The sequence below is a fragment of the Triturus cristatus genome, chromosome 11 (assembly GCF_964204655.1).
Source record: "Triturus cristatus chromosome 11, aTriCri1.1, whole genome shotgun sequence".
Taxonomy (NCBI): Eukaryota; Metazoa; Chordata; class Amphibia; order Caudata; family Salamandridae; genus Triturus; species Triturus cristatus.
This window is the reverse complement of record NC_140594.1, coordinates 782961576-782986769: the sequence shown is the minus strand read 5'-3', so window position 1 is coordinate 782986769 and position 25194 is coordinate 782961576. Positions and strand designations below refer to the sequence as shown.

Genomic DNA, 25194 nt, shown 5'->3' with positions numbered 1-25194 from the left:
CGATGACATAGTGCCACGGAAGAAGCCATGCCCTGACCTATCTAATCAGTAGTATCCATCCCACATCTAATCATTAATTGAGCCGCCTGTTGCCCATCTTCAATCAACTGGGTACGCTCGTTCTGGGTGTCATCAGGAAGCAGTGGCAACAGGCATGTCAAAGAATCCCACAATGTATGAGAAAAGCATTCAAGAATGCAAGATGTAGTAATGGAATGCAAAGGAGAACTTGTGGAGGAGAAGATATGCCTGCCACAAGCGTCCTGTCTCCTGGAACCTCTGTCTGACGGAACACAAGGAAGAGAGTTGATATTATACGAGGGCGAAGTAGCATGTACCACCAAACAATGAGGAGTAGAGTTCCGGAGGAGACAGGCCGGATCACCAGGGGCCAGACTGTGTCTGTGAGACATAGATCGATCCACTGCGACCCCTGTATCGGGTTTAGCCCAGCACCCAAAAAAATTTCATATGGTGTGTGGAAGCTACGGACCCAGCCCTGTTTGCCCCTGGTGGGGAACACCAATTAGGGGATAAGCATATCAGCTAAACAGGAGCACGCCTCTGTAGCAAGACCAGAATGGGAAAGAAGGCCTGAGGCTGGGGAAGACTGCAATCCACTAGCTTCACCCAGTTCATTTAGCCAGCTATCCTCCAGAGGAGACTGAGCAGCATCAGACATGGGGTGCAGAAACCCCAACTCGTCTCCATCACCTCTTAAACAGTGTTCATCAGGAGGAAAAATATTGGAGGGCTCCACAGGAAGCGGAAGAAGGGTGTCCGAGATAGGCGGCACCATTTGCTCCGCACTCGACATTGATCGACAAGGAGTTGGCGACGCCCTGAAGTCAGAATGGTGGAAGTGGCATGGTATCGATCAGCACCGTCGTTGGAGTCGGCTGATCAGATGCAAGTGCTGAAGGTGGGAACCCCTAAAGGTTGTGCACCGGCGCCCAGGCGGGCTCAAACATCCAGCCAGAGGGCTAACTGAAGCAGAGGGTGAATCCACTGGCATGGACACAGTCGAGGCACCTCTCACCTCCTTGGGTTCCAAAGGCGCTCCAGGGGAAGGTGAAGACCCAAAGATGGCATGCGGAGAGCAATAATATGCCCGCATCTGGGTCAGAGTCACTCCAAATTCAGGGTAGACAGGGAGGTGTGGGGCAAACTTGTGCAAGAAGTCCACAAGCGGCAAGCAGGAAGAGGCATGAAAGTTGTGCGGTGAAGTCAGGAAAAGCCTCAACTTCGACCACCTGGATCGAGACCTACCGTGGGACGACGATAGAGAGTGAGGTCCACGGGAACAGCTCCTGGACCGGGCTCGTGCAGTGACTGCAATAGACGTGCCGACAAGAGCTTTATCTGACGTTCCCACATCACCTTCAGTCAAAGTAGACGACAGGAGACACTCCTTGGAGTCATGGTGCTCCCCCAAGCACCACATACAAATGGAGTGAGGGTCCATGGATGACATTTGCTGTCCAGAAAACCCACAAGGTTTAAACAGAAAAGCACACAGTTTCAACGATGAAAATGTCGAGAGGTGACTGCTTCTCCGGTTCCACGTTGTAAGCGCAGAAAAGAAGAAACGGACATCAGCGCGTCGGGGAGGGGCTTACATGGAATCAAGTGATCTCACATATGGGTATAACATTGATACGGAGTCACACGACGGCCTCTACCGACATGCAGGGGTACTGCTGAAAAACGTTCTGGATCCAGTCTGGCGCCTGGGGAGAGTTTTACGGTAGGGAATATGCGGCTAGACGTCTATCAGATATCGGGGTTCCCACTGATATTCACTCATTGTCGGAACCCCAGGCTAATATGAGTGCCCCAGGAACCTGGATCTATTCCATCAAGTACCCCAGGCAAGCTGCAGCCTAGCAAGCCCTCACCAGTTGTGTGGGGGGGGCAGTTTCTGGGTTTACAAGATTAGAGAGGCACAGAGGGTAAGAGGTCTAATAGTATTCCCAAGTCAAGTGCACATCAACCTCCCGTCTGCAACCTGTCCTTATGTTGCCATTTTTATTGGAGTACCTCCTCCAAGGAAAACAAGCTGGAGTCCCATGAGGAGTTGACAAACAAGGTTTCAGACTGGCTTGTCCATTACAGGGATTTCCCATTTCATCAGAGAGAAAATATTTTGTTAACCAGGAGGATTGGTTGGATTGGTCCAGGACCTGAAGAAGCTCATGGAGATTGTGTCATTATTAATATTAGATCCCACAGCTGATACAAAGGCTTCTGTTTGGCAACTTGAGTAATAGCCTTATCAGGAGCTCCATCACCTTAGAAGCCCTTGGCTACTTTCATAAGCCCTGCTTTGACTTACCTTTACATCAGAATCAGTAGGTATTTAAGCCTAGTGAAGGAGGCCATAAAAGTCTGCAAAACCAATCTTTTGATATTTAAGCATCACAGCATTCGGGACCACCTATCACTCTGTTAGAGCGCTCAAGGAATCAGTTCTTGGTGCCAGTTGCAAACCGATTTGAAGTTCTATCTGATTTTGACTGACCAGTAGCAAGTTTGTCATTATTACTCTCATCAGTGCATAGCAAAGGGATTGTTGTTTCAATAATGGCTCTTTGGCATCTACAAATGCCAGGTGCCCTTTTTCGCTCCTGAGTTGGAACGTTGCAGGTTTTAGAGCAAAATAACCGACCCAGACTAGCTCAATTTCATTGCCCATTACGATATTATCGCCTTTGAGGATACTTGGGCCACCTTTTCACTCTCTTGTTCCAATGTTGCTAGTTATTCAAGCCCTGCTGAACCATCTGCACGAGGTATAGCCAAGGGTGGACTCTTGGTTTGACTAACTGAATATCAACGTTAAGGTGACAGTGATCAGCTCGGGCAGTGCCGCTTTCCAATTTTTGCATATAAAGGATAATCTGACTCCTTTTTATTTGATTAATTTCTATAACAATGATTTATCCAACACAGTTTGTGTATACTTTAGGGAAGTGTTTAGCTTACCAAGTAATCGGAAGTCAACATCTTCTCTAGCAACAGTGCAACTAAAATACACTGTTTGTGGAGATTTTAATGCCAAATTCATTAAAAAAACACTTGGAAGTTGGGAAGCAAGGGTCCCGCTATATATGAGGGCTTTAGTGAGAGCAGAGGGGTAGAGTCATTACCTAGCGGAGAATGATTTGGTGGACACGGTTCCTTTTTCCCCATGGGTGACTGCCCAACCTCACACTCCTTTAGAGGGAGTGGGCCGACCTCCATTATAGACTACATTTTTGTTACTAGGGATTTTCTCCCTTGATGCTCCCAGTGTACAGTTATAGAGAGCCAGTGGGGGGACCACAATGCAGTTATGGCCGTTGGGCATTTCCCGGTTCGCAAGGATAATCCCCCAGTATTAGCCAACGAGATTTTTGAACACTCTACTGATGGATTAAGACTGGTATGGTTTCTTAAGGAACCCCGGGTTTCCCTTTGCTTACTTGTGAAGAAATGTTTACCATTCTTTCTGGGTTGTATAACAGAGGATAGTGGGGAAGCACTTTAGGCCATTTACAGCCTTTTAAGTGCTAATAAGAACCATTTGATAATTAGACCAGCTAAGAAATGTCCTCAGTGGTTTGATAGATTTTGCTCACGGCTAATCGCCGTTTGAGAAGGGCTCTTGTACCCAACCCAAAAGATCCCAAGGACGTTTATGAGGCAAGGACATGTTATAAACTCACCCTTGGAGAAGGAAGAAATTCTTGGTACAGAAGGATTGGGAACAGCTTCTGTGAGCAGCCACGAGTAACTGTATCAAAGTGTTTTGGGATACAGTCAATAAGATCTGAATGAGAGATGCCCCGCAAAACCCCCCCTTAACCTGCCACAGAAGACTCCCGGTATGGATTACTCACTTTAGTTCCCTTTACCAAGTAGTGGAAGGTAGATCTCTAGCAGATATATTGAGGATTAGGCTGGGTAATACACCTCCCTTGCAAATGACTCTGTCTGAGGTTGAAGATAAGATAAGACAAAGCCCGGGTGTGAAAGCTAAAAGACCGGATGGGGTACCCATGAAACTTTTTAAATGTAACATCAATCTCTTGGGCCCCTTGCTTAAAAATGTATTTAATAATTCTTTTAGTTTTAAGATCCCCTAGTTCTGGACGCTTTCGGTTACTGTTCCTATCTTAAAGAAAAGAGATAGGAATTTACCTAAATGTTACCGCCCAATCTCCCTGATTGACAGTACAGTCAAGATTATTGGCAGTGTAATTTTCAAAAGGATAAGAGCCTGGTCATGCCAGAATAATATTCTATTCCCTTTTCAATACGGTTTTCGCTCTGGCCTAGGTATGGTGGAACAGTGTCTGAATCTGCAATTGATCATGGACAAATATACGATTGCCAGACACAGTCTACTGTATTTAGCATATGGACTGTCTACAGCTTTTGATTCTGTTAACAAGACTAAGCTCTGGCTAAAATTGCAGGATATGGGGGTTGAGGTCACCCTTGTAAACTTCCTGTATATTCAGCACGAGAATTTAGCCGCCAAGGTGCATTACTGTGCAGGTAGTGAAATCTCTGATATTTTTCCTTTTGCCCGTGTGTGCGACAGGGATGCATTTTGGCACCTCCTTTGTTTATCTAATATGACAACAATTTATGTCCTCATTTGTGAGCAGCTACTGATGACGTCCCCAAAATTGCTAACATATTGGTCCCTGCGTTACTTTACACCGATGATGCTATCTTGATGGCTAGGACCCCTAGAACCTTGCGCAGCCTAGTGGAATTTTTTTGTCTTGTTTATGGGAAGTCTGGATCTAGCAACAGACTTTCGGAAATCCTATATTATGGTGTGTGACTCAGGGAAGAGAAGTATGGCAACGTTGACAGTCAGGGATAGGTCCTTCTTGTGTGATCAATTTTTGTTATCTTGAGGTTACTTTTAACTCTGTGGTTCTTGCCAGCCACAGATTAACATCTCACGTATTAAATTAAGCAGGGAGGCTGGGGTCATTTTGAATCTTCTAGAGACCATTCTTAAGGACTCCGTTTTGCCATTTCTAAAAATAATCAGCAATGTGTCCAGTGGCCTTGTATAGTGCTGGGATCATCAAAACCCATTGAAGAAATTCTTATTTGCAGGAGCCTTTTTAATCTCCTGTCTTCAAGTTCTTACTTTATCTTATGCTCAGAGCTGAACGTACCCTATATTTCTGAAAGGATAAGGTTAGCCCCGCTCTTGTTATGTGTTAGTGTCTGTACCAACATTAAGGCTGGTTTTAATAGGGAGGTATTCCAAGACTACCTCAAACTTGAAAAAGCCCTCTCTATCCCTTGGTTGAACTGCGTATACAGGATTTATTTTGCACACCGCTCGCTTTAGTCAAATCAAATACATTTTATAGGTATTATTTTATCTTGTTTCTTAAACCAGAAATTGCGAAGTGTAATGAAGCCTTACTGTACCTGCAGCTTTTAGCAAGTCATGATGTTTGTTTCAGTGTTTGTTCCTTTCTTAAACAAGCAGTATATGGTAGGAAAACAATAGAGGGTTGTTAAGCTGGATATGTTGATGGAGTGCAATTCCAGTTGTTGAGTAGAGAAGATGCAATGGCACTTGCGGTTTATTTTTCTTGCTTCTTTACTCATGGTTATTGAAATTAAGGCATTTTAAGGAGGGATGAATTTTTAATGCTAGGCGTTTTAATTTGTTTTATTCACTTACCATTTCAAGAATAGTGACATTATGTTGTACTTGCTTTATCTTTTATGGTTTTCTGTAAACCGAATAAAGATTGTCGATTCTGAAAAATTCTACTATTTTCTGTATATTCAACTTATTATGCAATCTGAGCAGTGAGTGGTGTAATGAATGTGTTTGTTTAAACAAAGGGTGCATGTTATTTAAGCCTCAGAAAGAGCCAGATGCCCTACTTAGAATAGTTGAAACCAAAGATGCCTCTACAGAATAGAGTGTTTCTTCCTTCCGCATCCCCTTTCCCCCTTTTGAAAATCATCTGAGCTCAGTCTGAGGTGAATGTAGATGTCTAAATGATCAGGGTATTGTTGGAGTCATGTTTTTCCTGCAGAGATCCTAGTTTTCAGGTGAGTGGACCTTGACACCCTCATGACAGGTTCTAACCTTGGTGGAACATCGGTAAATGTGAGTATTTTTAGTTTATTTGACGTTGTTTTCACTCCACTATACACGCTCATAAAATAACGTGTATTTGTAAAGTGCACGTTCACCCAAAGGTATCTTGGCGCTGAATAACAGATGTTTATAGTTACACAACTCAATGGTACTCATTTTATTGACCTTGGAAGGATGAAAGGCTGAGTGGACCCAAAGGGTTTAGAACCTGTGACCATGAGGTTGAACACAGGCCCCTACAGTGGAAGCATTAAACCACTAAGCCACCAGACCCGACTCAGTACAATCCTAGACAGTTGGGTGAAATTTTAGGTAATCTCTGGGCCCTAAATATGGCCACAGGCCTGTTATGGGCTCCTAATCTTGATGGGGCTACCTGAAAAATGAATAATAGGTTGACATACGGGCCATTTTAATCATAAACTTCTAGATCCCACTCATTTTTCTGATACAAATCTCCTACTTTTGTCCCACAAGATGATTCTACAAGAGCTCTTTGTCTACTGGAACCTATTTGAACAGATGAAAAGTCTGATCCATTTGAGCAGGACACCTTATGATGAAGCATGCCACCTTCAGTGAGTGAGGGTTTCACAGATTTATAAAATGATACCTTGGTTGATCTAGGGAATTTAAAAAAAAATATAGGCTCACTTTACAGTTTTGTTTTTGGTTGAGGTTTTACATATACATACCCACACATCAATTCAGAGGTTGAAGTGCTAACATGAGCGGTAAAAAGTTTTTCCATCTGCCGACGAACATGTGGTGAAAGGGTTTGGCTGCCGGAGAGGTGCACTGAGGCGGAGAGGGGCCGGAGGCCAGAGAGGAGGCGAGGAGCACCGGAGCAGAGGTGTGCTGCGGCAAAATGGAGAGGTGATAAATGGGCGATAGCGAGAGCCGCTCAAGGCGTAGGAGGGCAGCACTACCCCAGGATTGACAAAGCGTGTTGCTGTAGCCCCGTGGATGCTGCTTCTCCTGGGTTTGTCTCCTTGGAACGTGTGACTCCACGCTTCGCAGGTGCCGCTTGTGCTGTTTGAAAACCGGCGGAGTGCTGCCCCATCTTTCTACTGGTTTCAGGATTTCAGGATTTCATCTTTCTACCGGAACATTACACAGAGGCCCGTAGCGGGACTGCAAGGACCAGCGTGCTGTGCGGCCTGACCTGCCGCAGCTGGTCCTCTTCCCGCCTCTATCGCTAATCTTCAAAAAGTGGGCTGGTCAATTATCACCTGTGTTGCTTGCAAAGGGGCGTGTTCGCTCCTACTATATAAATCGACTCTTATCCCCGGCCCGTGGGACGCGCGCGGGCCAAGGGCGGGCCCGTCTGTGCCCGTTAGTGACCGATAGAGATTGGACTGGGCCCTTTCTCTAACCTCTGAACCCTTCTAACTTGTAAGTTACTGTTCGAGTGTTTTGACTTGTTCTCCACCATCTACTACTATAGGCGTTCAGTTTTACTCACACCCCGGGTCCATCTACTACGATGTCTACCCGAGGCACACGGAGCAAAACTGCAGCGGGGTGGGGGGCGGGGGGGGGAAACTCATAGGCCCAATAGACAATTTTATCACAAGGGCAAATTCCTTTATTGATCAAGAGATAACCCAGTTGGAACGAAGAGTCTCGCTGAAATTTATAGCGTACCGACCGAGGTAGACTTATCGGTATCACAGTTTCTAACTGACTCACAGCTAAGCCTTGCCCTGGAAAAAAACCCGGACCTCAGCCTGAACCTATCTACTGAAAGTAACGTCACTAGACAGTCCAGGGGAAGGCGGGAGGGCGCTATACCAAAGAAAAAAACAAAAAAAAAGAAGAATATAGAAAAAGTTGGTGTTACACATAAAATATCAGATAACACTAGAGAGGAACCTGAGCACATAGCACCTTCAGGTCAGTCACACCCTGAAATTAATCCGACAAACGGGGGTGTAAGGCCAATGAGCCCCGAGGCTTCTGCTATCCTTGTGGCCGACAGTGATACTGACGAAGTTGAGGGGCGACTTTTAATTAAAATAGATAATTTACTTAAATTCCCTCTTTCCCCATTGGAGGTTAGATTGTCCCGTGTAGAGAATTTGCTATTTGAATTATCAGCTCTTATTAAAAATGGAACATCTAATACTGTATCTAAAAGAATGGTCGCTAAAGTAAATCAACCTCCCAAGCCACTGAGTAAAAACACGGGGGGACCCCTGCTAACACTAAAATTATACCTACTACTGAGTCGCAGCCAAAACCTAAGACCTCTGCGACTACAGATAACAATAAGGGAACTAGCTCCAAGAATACTATCAATCACCCCATCCAGGAAGTGAAAACAAATGGGCCTTTGCCTCCACTTCCTAATAAAGTTCGGTTTGGGGGAGGTGGCTTTGGTAGACCCATTGTAAACTTACCACCAAAGTCAGCCCCTTATGTGGTAGTGATGACAGGGGTCCCCGAGTTAAATGACCACAAGGAAGAACTGAATTGGTCATTGAAAAATAAGGTCATACATTGGTTAAACATCAACAGACCATCACCCCCAAATCACCCTAGTAGGATCTTAACGGTCCGTAGGGTACATTGGATAGGGAAGGAAATGAAAACAAGCCAGGGTGATTGTATTGTGATACATTTTGAGGATCCCTATATGGTCGATCACATATATTCCTGGAATTTGCATGGAGGAAATGACGGGATTCAGACTAAACGTCTCTCTTTCTTCTACCCCCCCAGTTGGCGCCCTGGTTTTGACTATGATGCTTATGAGGGAAATTGGCACAGAGTAGGCAGACGTGACTGGGGGAGCGATTGGGGGGATTGGAATGGTAACTTTGGTTATAATGGAGAGCGAGCCTTTAGAGAACCTTGGAGAGGCATACAGACCACCAATAGATATGAGTGGAGATGGTGGACTGACTGGACCCGATCCCCGTGGGAAAGCTTGCGGAACAAGTAGTACCCTCCAACCCTCTTTGCCCCATAGTAAACGAAAACCCATGGTTAAGCTTACAAGTTAAAACCTCAACCGAGCCGCCCAGGATAGATAGTCCAGCATGTAGTATGTCTCCTGTTGAGATCATAAGGGATGATGAGATGACTTTGGCTCCTTTATTAAGCCCAGGTTATACTTCGAATCCCACCACGCTAGACATAGGATCATCACGACGTGCCCAAAAGACTAGGATGGGGTTATTATCATGGAACATAGCGGGCCTTTCAAACAAAATTAGGGACCCTATCTTTGTGGAACTTATAGATAGGTTTGAAGTAATTTGCCTGCAGGAATGTTGGGTGAAGGATGAGATACATATGGTGGGGTTTCGCACACATTTCCTTGCAGCGCAAACTAACTATAGAGGGAGGTGTTCTGGGGGGCTATGTACCTACATATCGAATAAAAGTAATATAACCAGTAAATGCTTACCCAACGGGGGATCTCAATACTATCAACTTCTCTCCCTAAGGTCAGGCGAAAACCACCCTATCCTCCTCATTAATTTTTACAATAATATCCCAAAGGCCGCTTTACAAAGGACCTTAGAGGAATTAAATTATGCTATCCGTAAGGGATTGGGATCTGACCAAAAAGAACACTTTATCATTTTAACGGGGGATTTTAATTGCCATTTATGTATGCACAGTGATACGGAGATATGTGGCATGGTGAATCTTAGGGGTGATCCCTGTACTCATTTTGAGCATTCTGTACTCGGAAATTTACTAAACCATTTTCTATTTGAGTGGGACCGGGGCTATGTAAATGAACTTTGTGTTCCTCCGATCCATTTCGAACCCACCTTTTGTGGGCGGGGGTCCCGGACTATTATAGACTTTACATTGGTCTCCAACAATTATCACCGCAGTGTACTCTTGTTTAACTTAGAGCACATTGCACTTAGTGACCATTATCCAATTGGCTCTAGTTTTGAAATAGGGCAGAGAGGCAGTAAAGCCACCAATGTGGTGGAAAATATCTATTTACATGGGATTTCCTTGGCTAGAACCAATGGATACGTTATTAAATGGAGTAAGGTAAATCCGACTAACTTCTTAGAGAACCTGGTAGCAGAACAGAAAAATGATTTTATGACCTGTTTAGAGGAGAACCCTAACCCCACCAAGGTCATTGCAGCTTTTGACAAGATTTCAGTCCACATTAGCAACAAATTAACTGGTACAGCACGAAAAGGGGGTCACAGTAGAATAGAGAGATGGTTTAATCAAGAGTGCACCAAAGCACATTCTCATTTGATCCAGACCTTAAAAAAAAACCAAGAAACCAGCTAGATATTAGAGTAGCCAGAGCTTCCTATAAGGATGCCTTAAAAAAACGGAGGAAGGATCTGAAGCACTCTGCCTGGGAAGCCCTATTAAAAGCGAGTGCATTAAAAGATACGACTTCATTTTGGAATGCAGTCAATGCCCCATTTTTTGTGGAGAGAACTTCTGACTAGGTAGAGATTGTCATTGAAGAAACGCTTTGGGTTAAACATTTTACCGAGTTATATAAACAAGAGACTCGTACTCGACTAATGAGTTCATTGGTGGGAGTTACGAGCACCACAGAACCCGATGCATTAGTCCTATTTCCCCTTAATGTAGTCTTCTCTTTAGACGAGGTGGAATTGGCATTGGCAGATAGTTCAAATAGTAAAGCCCCGGGACCAGACGGTATTCCACTTGACATCTATAAGGATAACGTCGCCCTGTGGGCACCGCTCCTGACCAACGTTTTAAACAGTTGTAACATCAAGGGTTTTCCAACTACCTGGCAGGAAGCCATTGTAGTCCCCATCTTTAAGAAGGGGAACAGAAATGATCCTAAATGCTATAGGCCAATCTCCCTCCTTGACTCGCTAATGAAGGTAGCGGGCAGAATTCTTTTAAATCGCCTCCAATCATGGGCTGAGGAGAAAACCGTTCTTTCGAAATTCCAGTACGGCTTTAGGTCAGGTCTTGGCACTGTCGAACAAGGCCTAAACTTGGCCTTAGTAATAGGTAAATATTCGGCAGCAAAGAGGGGAAATTTATTTATGACCTTTGTAGACCTCAGCTCAGCCTTCGACTGCTTGAATCATGATATTTTGTGGGCTACCTTAGCAGATCTTGGTATTGATTTTAATATTCTTAATTTTTTGAAAGAGCTATATAGAGGAGCAGGGGCTAAAGTCCGCTATGGAAAACTGGGAGAATGCACGCCCAAATTCCCAATTGAGAAAGGTGTCCGCCAGGGATGTATCCTGGCTCCTTTTCTTTTTAATATATATATATAAATGGGGTGGCAGACCATTTATTAAAAATAGAGGTGGACTACCCGCAAATAGATGGTGAACGTGTCCCTATCTTTCTGTATGCCGATGACGCGGTCATTATGGCCCGAACACAAACCGGCCTCCAGAAGGCCTTAACCAGCTTCTCGGCATACATGGGAGATAGGGGCCTTAGGATTAATATTGGAAAGACCTACACTATGTGCCCCTCGAACAAGGTAAATATTACCTGTAATATTCACTTAGAAAAATCAAAGATAGGCTTAATCGATACCTTTTCCTATTTAGGAATTGTTTTTAACAAGAGGGGTACCTGGAGATCAGCGATCAAGACTAGGAATTTAGCGTTTTCACGGGCTATTGGCGCTCTGAAGCAATTCACAAATAAGCTAGAGGGTAGGCCAGTACGCATCCTGATTGACATATACAAGGCGAAATGTGTATCGACGGCTGTGTACGGAGCTGGTATATGGGGGGTCGCAGATTGCCATGAAATTCAAATAAAGGAAAATGGTTTTCCCTGCTCGCTGTTCCCCGCTCCACCTCTTCCTATGTTTGTCACAAAGAACTAGCCTTGTCTTTTATCTTGGATCTAATTAAAATCAGTCCTATCTTGTTGTGGCATAAGATCTGGACTACAGCAGAAACTGCTCTTAAAAGGGCGATTATTGCTGATTGTATCAAACTTGAAGGCTTTAAAAAGATCCAGTGGCTCTCTTATGTTCAGGAATTTTTTAAGAATATCGGACGCCTTGAATTTTATGATTCCCCGAGACAATGTCTTCAATCTCCAGACAGGCTCTGAAAGAAGTTTGCCTTGCCCATCTGGAAGATCGACGCTGGTGTCTCGAGGGAAAAAAGGCCTGTGTTGTTTATCATCAATTCCTGCTGCAAAATCCTGGGCTACCGCTTTATTTGTCACCCGATCAGACAAGTTATAGCAGAATGCTCTTAGCTCGTTTGAGAACTGGAAGTTTTTTCAGGATGTTAACTTTTCCTACCCAAAATGATTGGTCATCGCAATTAACGACTTGTCCGTGTGATGATTCTTCCACCCAATCAATCATTCACTCCGTTTTGTTCTGTAGATTTTACGAGTGGGGGTGGAAAAGATATTTACTACCTCTCCTTAAACTTTGGAACCTGAGACAATGCAGACCAGCATTATTTAAATTATTGACCTTATCTGATGAAATGACTATTACCGCTGTGTCTAGGTACCTGAAATATGTGATTAGATGCAGATCCACCATGGTTTGATTGAAATCCTCATGAGTTTGTATGAGTGTTGTTCTATCCTTGCACCCTTGGAGCAAGGGGTTTTGGTATTTATGAACTATGTATTGTATATAGATTTTTAAACATTAATTGTTACTGTTTTACTGGTTGTAATTACTCTATCTGCTTTTATGATTTTAATGTAAAATCGAATAAAGCTATCTTTGATTTGATTTGACTTATATAGACAACCAAAGAATTAAAAAAAAAACAGATGCAGCTCTTACAGATCCATGTGAGTGTTAAGATTTAATCTACAAGGAAATATTTAGATCACAGACCACATCTGAGAACAGGAACCATCTACGACATCGAGTAAAGCATACAGCCAAGAAGAACATATGCCACAAAAAATATTTCTGTTGCAATCCTTGGATGACTGATGTTGTTCTAAGGTATAGGACATAAGAAGCAGGTACACTTATCAATATAAAGAGAGAAATCTTTAAGGAGTTGCAGTAATGTTGTACTGTGGGAAAAGTGAACAATGGTGAGGTCAACTGAGGGCAGGAGTGCTAAAATGTGAGAATCTCTGGAAATTGAAAGCACATGTCAGGTTGCACTAGGTGCCTGGGCTCCCTGAAAGCACTGTATGAATGATGACTTAATATTAATCATAGTGCCAGAGATGACCTGAATGCTCGTTGGATGAGTAAGAGGGTGTGAGCAGCAAGTTTGGTTGGTTAGTGAGGAACAGGGAGACAAAGAGAGAAAAAGAGGAAAGTGAGAAAAGGAAAAGGGAGAGCGAAAAGAAGAGAAAGAGAGAAGACCATAAAAATGAAGCGGGTGAAACTGGTGAAAAGAGAGGGGAGCAAGAGAAACGTGAAGATAAGAAAGAGGAGGAGGGAAAGGAGGAAGAGAGAAAGGAGAGAATATGAGGGAGGAGAGAGAAGAAAAAGGACAGGGTGCTGATGTGAGAAAGCAGTCATAGACAATAGGGGTTATGATAGAAAGTGGGCGGGAAAGAAATGGGGAGGATGAGGAGGAAATTGAGGAGAGAAACTGAAGAGAGTGAAAGTGAGGAGCAAGGAGGAAAGGACAAGCAAGGGGAGTGTATTAGAGAGGTGGAAGAGCAGGAAAATATGGAGATGTAAAACAAAGGGATTGGCAAAGCTCTGCATACTTCAGCAGCACTCAACCACTGCATAGAAATGAGAGACCTGAGGGTACTGTCTGCTAAATAATGTATCCGTTTGCAGTGGCGGCTGGTATTTAATTACAATAGGGAGGCAGGTCGTGGGAATGAAAAAACAAATAATTAAATACTTACCTGTATACCCAGGGGCGGATCCTCCGCTAAGGCAGAGGAGTGTCACCCCACTAAGAAGGTCAAAAAATAAAAAATAAAATGATAACTCATTGTTATTATCATTTTATTTTTCCGTCCTTGCTCAGTGAGGTAGGGGAAGGGCGGGGCTGCTCTGCTCACACAGCAGGGCAGGGGAGGAGTGGTTTGCCCACTTCAAGTGTGCATGATGCTTTGGCTGGCCGTCTCTGGCCGGCCAAACCGCCATGCGCACTTTGCATGTTCTCCACTCCGGCTGCATTACAGCCTGGGTGGAGAACCTGCCCACATGCACATTCCCAAGGCTGAGCACTGAACCACGGCGCTCAGACCAATCACAAGGCTGCATTGCAGCGTTGTAATTGGCTATGGGGAGCCGGGTTCTTCTTGCTTCCTGCCCTGGAGTCCTGGAAGACCGAGAGGCGGCAGCAACGGTACACAGGTAAGTGTTTAATTATTTTTTTCCACTTTGACCAGGTTTGATGGACCCAAAAAGGAGGGCACAATGTGTGAAGACGACAGTGAAAAGTATAGCATGCAACACAGCAGGTAGCAATGAACTCTGAATACCTGAGGATGCTATTAGTGAACTCTGGAGTCATGAAGAGACACTGTAAAATGCTGTTCAGGTAGCACGTTGAGCCTTCGTTTTGTAAGCCCTGGTATCCTGTGGAAAAAAGTAGAAAAGTTACATTTTATGTTTTGCGTTAAAAGGAGACAATGAGCACTAACAGCTGTGCCAACCCTTTCCCAGGCACAGGTATATGTAGTACAAGCATGACTAGATTACAAACACCCGACAAGGTGATGGATCTGAAAACAGAGGGGTTGAGCCTCAATGATTATTCTACACAGAAGTTGAATAAATGGTCCAATTTGCGAGTTTTTCTTCTCTAGCTCATTACTAAAAGCAGCATTGTTTAGCTTGAAAGAAATGCACTGTATCTAGAACCATCATTGGAATTACTGGGACCTATTCATAAAGGCAACTTGGGAGTATGTAAAGCAGTATTCCTGCAGGACTGTTTAAAGTATTATTTTTTAATTTGTTTATTTAATTTTAAAATTAGGAATAAGAATTCCATCCAACCCTAGCAGAGAGTAGTGTCAATCAGCAACTATTACCTACATCACACAGGAACAATCAAGTCTTAAACATCAGCTGTTTCCAAGAAGCCCACGGCTAACACACACCCAGAGCAATTATATAATGGCAGTGAGAGGCCGGTGGATTCTCATCTCACTGTCATCCGGGGGATCATAAGAATGCGTGGCGGCAGCTGCCACCTTAGTCACTACCTCAGGGTGCTGTAGATGATAAACACAAAACTGGCTCCATATGTCACTGGGCCTTAATCTGACCAGCATCAGATCCCAATATGCATTTAGCTGTTCATTACAAAAGACATCTTTCAGCCTGTCACTTAACGGGGGCTGCCTTTCCACCAGTGAATCGCCACTCTATTTTTAGGTCTTGCTGAGCCAGCGCATGCGCTGCTCTGCGAGACATTTAGTAAGGGGCTTTTCAAAGTGCTACCAGAGGCTTTTGCTGGCCTCAAGTTTGCGTTCACGCGCGTGTGAACGCGCGCAGCCGCCATGTGGGTTTCTGACAAGGCTCACTAAGCCTTGCGTGCCTCTCTCCGCCTTGCTTCCCACCACAGAGCGCGTCCAGCTCCTCCCGCTGGCTGCTGCTGCTCCTGGCGCCATCTGGCCACTTTCATTTTCATGGGCACGTTGGTAAAACCACTGCACTCTTCACCGAAATTGAGCAAGCAGAGTGGCATCCCCCCTTTGATCTTGAACTATTATAGGTGTGCTACTTTCTTTTTAAATAGAGGGCCTCGCCCAAATCTTTTTTTGGGAGGAGGAATTATATGTTTATTTATGCAGTGCAGCACGCCTGATCAACAACAATGGCGGCGTGCACCTTTCATTTTGCACGGCACGCCTGCAGCCTTTTAGCCACACCTACTCAGCTCCCTCCAGAGTGCTACAGTAGGGGAAGGGGCGTGTGTCTAGCCTCGCAGCAGTCCGATGGGGCTGTCCTTAAGACTGCAAGCGCTCCACAGCAGTTCAGATACAGTAGGGAAATGAAGGTGCAACAGCCTCTCATTTCCTCCAGATGCAGCTTGTGGTGGCATTGTGCATTTGGGGGTGTATGCTAAAGTGCACCAGGACCGCCCCATCACAGCCCGTACCATCCCTGCACACCACAAGCCCCGCCCACCACAAGCCCATACCGTGCCTACACACCATCATTCATTACAAACATGTGGCCGTGCACCCATCCAGGAAGTGAAAGCACCGCCCTTCTCCCACCAGCAGCCGTGCTTATAGACACATTTGAGAATGCAGACCCGCTTTATAAAGGGATTTTTTTAATTCACTCTAGATGCAATTCAGGGAGCACAGAATCCAAAAGAACTGTGAAGTGCTTCATGGTTTTCATCAGAAATGTATCACAATGAGACCTCGTTCATGGGCTCGGAAGTGCTGTGACGTCACCTTGTACTACAGTGAAACCCACAGCTTGTGAACCTCAGCGAGGGGGGTTGCTGCATATTTCTAAAGGCTTTTCCTGCATTCCTCCTAACTTTTACCTCAATGGACACTTCGGCCTAAAGATTCTGGAATGGCTTCCCACCCAACCAAATGGAAAATTCCTTCAAGAATGAGTCAGTAATCTTATCTTATGCTACTCTGTTTTTTAATTCATCATTTTTCTTTAATTTAATTTTTTTAGTTTGTGGTTACACAAAAACCTCATTAACATCTTATCAAAATGGTACACAATGCATAATTTAAAAAACTTGACTATGAAGCGCACGGCTCTCCAGGATAAAAAAAATATTTTATATTGCCAATATATTACACTCCATAACACACGTGTAAACAAGCATTGGCATAGCCAATAGGTCTCGCTTTTGGGACCTTATAAGTATTTAGTTTTGCAACACAATATCCTTGGTGCAACAACATCAGCTGTTGCATGGCTAAACCTTGTACCTTATAAGTGTTTAGCCATGCAACAGTTGCTGTTGTTGCACCAAGGATATTGTGCTGCATAACTAAATACTTACCAGGTCCCAAAAGATAGACCTATTGGCTATGCAAATACTTGTTTGGCTAGCAGCGTGGCCAATGCATTGAATTTCCGAACCGTAGTTGGAATATCTTTGACATAGCCAAGCGGCATAGTGGGAACATTGATCCTTGTCATGTCAGAGAGAGCCCTCAACATCTCAGAACAAAAATGGGCAGCCATTTCCCATTCTAAATGGAGAAAGGTAGCATCTAAGGCTCTACATCTAGTGCAATTCAAATGATCAGACAGTTACAACCTGAGGAGCGCTGCAGGAGTGTGTTAAATTCTGTGCAAACATTTTATGTAAATTAATCTCAGCCTGTAATTAGGGGAGGGAGTTTAAATCTGTGCACGACAGTATTTCCACTGTTTAACGATCAAGGAAGTTTGCAAGTAGACACTCCTTTTCACTAGGCCTGGGCGGAGTTCTGCTACATGGAACTCCGCAAAGTGTCGGAAAAACTTCTCCGCACTCCACGGAGTTCCGTAAGCAGCAGAGTGCTATCAGTTGCACTGCTCACGCTGATTTTTAGTGCCGGGAGTTTGTCCCATGCTGTAAAACCTGCGAGAATGGCACAGCGCGCACCGCAAGGGGGCGCTGCTTATTTCTGCCGTTTGAGTAGATGTTCTGCTCGAGCATCAGCTTCCTCAACACGAGAAGCAGCTTTCTCAACGCTAGCGGTAGTGACCTGCCACAATCAACATGTTGAGAAATCTCGCCGGGAGGGGGTCTAGAGTGTGATTTTCCTCGCTCGTGCTCACCAACTTAAATTTGGCGAGCCATGTGAAAGGAAAATCTCCGCTCTGCGGAGTTTTTCAGAACTCTGCGCTCTACGCTGTGTGGGCAAAACTCCACGAGTGGAGCAGAATTTTACACCCTGGCCTGCTTTTCACCCAACTCCACGAGTGGAGCAGAATTTTACACCCAGACCTGCTTTTCACCCGGGGCCTATAGGCACATATGGGTGCCTAAGTCTGCATAACGGAGTATAACTGAGACACAAATTTGTTTTTGGGAGGAGTCGTCAATCAGTGTTATCAATGTCGTGAGTGCAGGAGGGAGGGAGGCAAAATGTGAAAGTAGTGGCTTTGGACGTTCCATGAAGTCTTAAGTACAGAAAAGTATTCAACAGTGTGAGTGTGGGGGCTCCTTTCATAGGGGTTAATGGGTTAAAGCTATCTATTGGATACAGCTCACAAGAGAATGCAGCAGTTAGCGTTGTAAATGCCTACCTACCATGGTCTTGTACATCAAGGATAGTCCGTGTTTGGTGCTAAAGGTATTCCAGGTTGCACAGCGCTAATGAAGGTGAGCCCGGCATCCCAATGTGTCTCAGACCGAAAATGTATATTTTATTTTTATTATTACCAACATTTATAAAGCGCAAACAGCTACCTCAACCAGAGGTGTCTCGGCGCTATAGCAGTAGGCGGCATGCGGGGGAAGCATGAGTGACAGAACCAATCCCCAGAATACTAAACACGATTGAAAAGGCATGTTTTTAGAGATTTCCTGAAACATGGCTCTGATTCAATTTAGCAGGTATTGTTAGGCAGTGAGTTCCAGAGCTTAGCAACTCCCACTGTGAAGGATCTACCACCTAATCGAGTTTTGACATATCGAGGAGTACATAGCAGATTTAAAGTATTGGACCTCAATGAACGATTTTGTTTATATCGGCGTAGTCGTGACTTAAGGTAACCAGGACACTTCCATTGAATTGTCCTAAAAGCCAAGGTTACCGCCTTAAACTCAATCCTTCTAGCTAACGGAAGCCAATGTAGCTGTTTAATATGCAGAGAGAAATGATGATGAAATGGTACCCATCTAATCAATCTCGCAGCCGAATTCTGTACCATCTGCAGTCTTCCGACTAGGTACGCAGGCAGGCTGAGGTAGATTTGCATAGTCCAGCCTAGATGTCACTGTGGCATGGACTATGGCTCTGCGACACTCCTCTAGTAGCAGGTGTAAGAATTTTCTCAGATTTCTCAACTTGCTAAAACAAGAGGCTGTAACCTGCCGAACTTGGGGCAAGAACGTGAGATCTCCTTCCCACTTCACTCCCAAATTATTTACCATGGTTACTGGGGTGGGCGGTGAGCCTATTTCAGCCAGCCACCAAATGTCAGCTGCTGGTGGCAAATCCTTGCCAAAAAACAACACTTCTGTTTTTCCAGCATTAAGTTTGAGTTTATTATTATTCATTCATAAGGCGATGTCTTTCAGGCATCCCTTAAAAATTTTGAAGGTGTCTTCTGACTGGTCTTTAAAGGAGAATACCAACTGGGTGTCATTGGCGTATGAAATTGCCTTCACACCTCAGTTGGCAATACGCGAGAATAGCGGGGCAAGATAAATATTAAAACGAAGTGGGCTCAACGCAGACCCCTGAGGTGCGCCACACCAAAGGTGTTTGGGTTCCGATTGATGGGGTTGCAAAGCCACCCTCTACGGACGGTTATCGAGAAATGACTTCAGCCAGGTAAGTACCACTCCCCCAATCCCGGCATCCTGGAGTCTCTGTGCCAGAATTTGATGGTCCATGGTGTCGAACGGAGCGGATAAATCCAGGAACACCAGCATAGCTGATAGTATTCAGCTCATTCATAGGTCGAATGATGGGTGTTAGACCTGGCACCTTGGCGTGGGTCTCCCTTCCATTTTTGTTGTTGCCTCATGTGTTTTTGCTGGTGTTAGTTGCTCTGTGCCACTGCTGTCCAGTGCCACAGTGCAAGTGCTACCTATTGTAAATTGATGTATGAATTTGAGATTCCATGATTGGCTGGTTTGGTTTACCTGTCAGATCCTAGTACAGTGCACCAGGAGTGCCCAGGGCTTGTAAATCCAAATGCTGCTGGTGGGCTTGCAGCACTGGTTGTGCCACCCACAGAAGCAGCCTGTAAAAGTGTGTCTAAGGTCTGCCATTGCAGAGCCTGCGTGCAGTCTGGTACTGTCATGCTGACTGGGCAAGTGCACCCACTTGCCAGTCCCTAAACCTTTCCTTTTCTTCATATCAGACACCCCTATGGTAGGCCCAAGGGCAGAGTGCATTGTAAGTATAAGGTAGGACATGCCCTGGTGTATGGCATGTTCTAATAGTGAATTACAGCCATTTTCGTTTTTCACTATTGCAAGGCTACCTGTTCTCTATAGGCTAGAATGGGCAGTTTGATTATTACATCTTATAATCTTAACTGACTCAGGGAACAAGGTAGAAATTCGAATTTAGTATGCCTGAACTCAGAATGATAAAATACATCTTTTAGTGAAGTTGGTTTTAACATTCTGTGTTTGAAAATACCACTTTTAGAAAGTAGGTATTTTCTTGTCTAACCATTCAAACCTACCTCTGCTAGGCTGTGTATTCCTTGTCTGGAGTTTGAGTGACAGGGCTGGGGAATTCCAGGAGACAGGGTGAGGTGCCCCAGTGGTGAATATAGAGATCTGCATCTAGATGGGAGGGAGGAGTTGCACCTGGGACCTGAATAGGGCTGTGCCTTCCCTTCACAATGCTGGCTCCACCTCCTGTGGTGCGTCTGATGTCTCTGCCCTGCACTCTGAAAGGAAAGAAGGAGTCAGGTAAACAAAGTACTCCAGGACTGACCAGAACCGGTTTGAACAAGGCAAAGGCCCTTCTGCCTTCAGAGGACAAAGGATTTTGGGGTATAAGTATTGGGACCCTGATCCCAAGAATTTAGATCACTTTGGGAAAACAAGAAGAAACCTCTGCTGAGGAGAGGAACCAAGAAGAAACTGAGGAGAGACTATCCCTGAAACTGGGGGATTGACCTGCAGGGGTTGCCTACTGCCAAAGAGAGGAGAAAGGAACTTTGTATGTACTTTTGCTCAACTTGTGAAGGATCTCCAAGGGCTTGGAAAAGCGCTTGCCTCCTGCTGAAGTCTCAGGGACAACAGACTTCAACCACCAGCTCCCCAGAGTTCTTTGGGAGTGCCTGCTGTGGGGCCTTCTGAGGGACTGCGTGTCGCCAGGAGCTGGAAGCGCGACTCAAGAAGGAGAAGCGTGCCGCCGTCTGAGCTGTTGTCGTCGCATCGCGTAAGAAGGGTGTCGTCGCTGCAGTTGTCGCATCGAGCGGAAGCGTCTCGCATCAACAAAGAAGTGTCTCGCAACGCCGAAGAAGCGTGTCGCCATTGCAGCCATCATAGCTGACGCATTGCACCGCATCAAGAGAAGAGTCTCGCATCGAGGAAGAAGCATGTCGCCGTCGCAGCCGTCGCATCTTGGATGACGCCGCTGTAGCGGTCACATTGCACCGCATCAAGAAAAGCTCCTCGCTTCCACGTAGAAGCGTGCCGCCGTCGGAGCTGTTGCCGTGGCATCGCGTAAAGGAGTGTCGCCACTGCAGTTGTCGCATCAAGCGGAAGCGTCTCACAACGTCGGAGAAGAGTGTCGCCCCCCAAAGCCGCTGTCGTCGCATCGCGTAAAGGGGTGTCGCCGCTGTAGCTGACGCATCGAGTCGAGTCTTCTCGCAAGATCGGAGAAGCGTGCCGCATCTAGAAGATCTTCACGTCTTTATTTCTTTGCACCAAAATCTTCAACGCATCAACATCGTTGCAACACTTTCATTGCCCTGCGTGTCACATCTAAAAGGTACATTGACTTAAAGTGTAGCATCTAAGAACTAAAGAGAACTAAGCTAAATTCTACCATCTTAAAGTAACGGTATTGTGGATTTTTGTCGTTTATGGTCTTGTGGGAAATCTATATAAAGAATACTTATTTTTTATATAAAACCTGTGTGGTGTCCATCTGTAGTGTGTCACTTGATTACTGTATGTGTTCACCAATGCTTTACACACTGCCTCTGAGATAAGCCTGTCTGTTCGTGCCAAGCTACCAAGGGGGTGAGCAGGGGTTATTTTAGGATTGTACCCTCTTACCCTGACTAGAGGTGAGGGTCCCTATTTGTCACAAGTGCATACCTGTGCCAACTAGAGACCCCCAAGTCTAACAATGGACATGCACAGAATCGTATTATGAGGAGTTGGGCTGGCAATATTCATCTCGCTCAAGATGAGCGGTTGGAAAGGCATAGGGTGGCACCAGAAATTAGCAAAATCAGCCTGTGCACATAAATGATATAGCTATAATTGTGGAGGAGAGAGTCCTTCCTGCTCAAAGGGGATCTTTAAAGTATTCTGACATGCCTTGGTGAATTGGCCCAAAACATCTAAATGGGAATTCAATGTCCATATTCATGTAATATTAAAATACACTTGGTGCAAAAAGATAGGACTGTACATCAACAATAGTGAACACTACAGACTTTCAACTACAGTGAGTTTAATAAAAAAGTACTGCATTTCCCACAGTGGATCTGGGAAAGATGTGTGCTGGTATGCCAGGCAGCGTGCTCCCTGCCCCTTTATTGACTGGCTCTTTGTTGAGTTGTGGGGCTGATGAGCTATGGGATGCAACTACGCTCTGGGAGTGTTACAGAAACGTGGCAAAACTGTGAGCAGCATTGCCAGTACCCCCCGAAACTTCACTTGCTACTCTCTACTGAAGAAGGACAAATATCCTGAAATACGTGTCTAGAGATAAACAGCACTGGCAGTACCAACAATGGTGAAAACTTAAGACTTTCAACTAGACTAGTGTCACGGGGCGGGTGTACCCAGGGACGGGACAGACAAAAGACTGGTAGGAGGCACAAGACGTTACCACACCTCTTCTTTTCCCACGACAGGATGACTGGATCGGTCCTTCCCGTGCACACCCCACGGAAATGAGCCCCGGTCCCTTTAACTGATACTCTGTGATCGAGGACTCCGCCCCCAGGGATGACGTCACAGCCTTCGGACGAAGAGGAGAAGAGATCCGGAAGACCATGTGTGCCATCACCGGAAGACGAGAGGAGCGAGGAGTAAGCAGAAGAGTGGAGAAGGTACGGAGCAGACATCAGCCCAAGGAAGATCGGAGGAACATCGAGAGACGGCGGAAGTGCCAGGAGGCCACCGGGAACATGCTTCACCCAGCCACGCTCCAGGAGGAGCGTGGCTAACACAGGTACGAGAGCGGTTCGCGGGCTGGGTAGGGAGACGGGAGAGGCCTGAAGCGTAGAGACGCCAGCTCCCTACCGGACCTTGTACACAGATATTTCCCCAACCCGACACCATCACACCCCCTCCGTTAGAAGTGTGTCACTGGGATTTGGGTTGCTCCTTCACTCCCTTTCCCTCCAAACATACAGCGTCACAGAAACACTTATACACTGTTTTCCTCTTCCATTTTGGGGTACCCGAGAGAAACAGCGCCACCTTCCTGCTCATTGGACATTTTGGTGGGTGAGCGACTGGGGATCAGCGGAGAAGTTACCAAGAGACGGGGAAGCGAGAAAGAGACGTACCGGCTGTGTTTTTTTGTTGTTGTATTGCTACCTACATACTGGCTTCACGTATGGAAGAGGTGTGGCGCAGCGGCCAGGGCAGCTGACTGCGGAACCCGGAGGCTCACGGTTCGATCACGGTTCACGGTTCGATCCCCGGTCCCGGCGGCAGATCAGCCCAGCATCATGTGACTCTAGGCAATAGCTCGCTTAATCTTCCCGACGGCCCCCAGCGTCTTGACACCATTGGGTAATTGTTCGCGCTTTACAAATACTGGACATTTACATTTGGACATTTAGTAGACGACAAGTGCTCCACAAAATAAAACCCGACTTTAGCTCCCCGTATTGTCCCGCCCCTTACTTCAGAAATGCTACAATTGGTGGAGAATGCGGGCATAGAAGAGCCCATCTGTACACATAAGATTTATACCCTAATCCAGCACCTAATCAAGGGCCAAGAAAAGCTAGAATGGGCCGTCGAATGGCAGATGTCATCAGCCCAAGCTGACCGTGATATATTTAAGGATTCCATTGCGGCCCAGATGGAGGGACTTCAGAAACTGGTTATGGAGCAACCCGTAACTTCCCTACGCGAGGTCAGAAGTACCAGTCACACCCCCTCCGGAGTCTCCCTGCAAAAATATGTGTCCAGTGAGGACCCAGAGGCATTCCTGACAAACTTTGAAAGGGTGGCCAGAGCCTGTAGCTGGCCCCTGGATAAATGGCCGTTTTTCCAAGCTCCGCTGCTAACAGGGGAGGCACAAGCTGCTTACCAAGTGGCAAATGCCACTGGGGACACTTCCTATGCGGTAATAAAGACTGTAATCCTCGATCATCTAGGCCTTGATGCCGAAGCATACAGGGTGCGATTCCGTAAAGGGAGAGGAGCACCTGGGGAAAACCCCAAAACATTGTTCTTCCGACTGAAGATGGCGGCAGACAAGTGGTTGACACCGGTTACCAGTACTAAAGAGGAGATCATGGAGTAGATTTATTTGGAGCAGTATTTAGATGCTCTCCCCTATAACATGCAGAAATGGCTCCGCCAACATACCCACCTGACAGCCGAACAGCCCATAGAAATGGCTACAACGTATTCTTGAGCACAACCCAGAGTGATGATATGGGACAACGAGAAGGCGCGCCAACCAACTCTGAGACCAGAGAAGAGGATCAGACCCCCGCAGGAACAGGGGAAACCCAGGTACACGAAGCCAGAGCTACCCGGTGTCAGAGGACCCCAATGCTTTGAATGTGGGGACTGGGGACACATAGCCCGCGTGTTTTCCCAGAGAAAACCAACGGAGGAACCCATGGAAGTGGGTTATATCCCAAGGTCTATTATGTATTCAGCAGAAATGGGGACTGCCTTTCACATAAGTGTACAGGTGAACGGGAAAATGGTTAAAGCCCTTCTCGATTCGGGGCGTAAACAATCTGCCATACAGCGGGTCTTGGTTAACCCAGATCAACTATGCCAGACACCACCGTACACATCAGATCTGTACATGGCGACGTCAAACCTTATCCTCTGGCGTTCCTATCTCTCACTCACTCTAATGGGGTAAAGAATAACATAAAGGTGGGGGTATTAGAGGGCCTTCCTGAGGATTTAATCATAGGAACCGACAACCCTGAGTTTCTCAAACTATTCTCCCATGTATTATGGGTAGCAGAGCAGAAGGAAGGGATAGACAGTGATCCCAATACCACGGTTCCAGCCTTAACAACCCCGGAACCGTGGCTCTTAGACCGAAGTTTTAAGTTCGCCCAGGCCAACCATGCTATTCTGTATAAT

The 25194-nt window shown here is 45.7% G+C and overlaps 1 protein-coding gene across 4 annotated transcripts in view; it reads right to left on the bottom strand.

The window, feature by feature from the left end:
* The window catches only part of LOC146785433 (ubiquitin carboxyl-terminal hydrolase 48-like), a 353159-nt gene that overhangs the window by 254301 nt on the left and 73664 nt on the right, over positions 1 to 25194 (bottom strand). For all 4 annotated transcript variants that reach the window (XM_085634485.1, XM_085634487.1, XM_085634486.1 and 1 more), the window contains exon 2: positions 14528 to 14624. In XM_085634485.1, coding sequence (XP_085490611.1) covers positions 14528 to 14624 — 97 coding nt within the window. The remainder of the gene's footprint in view (positions 1 to 14527; positions 14625 to 25194) is intronic.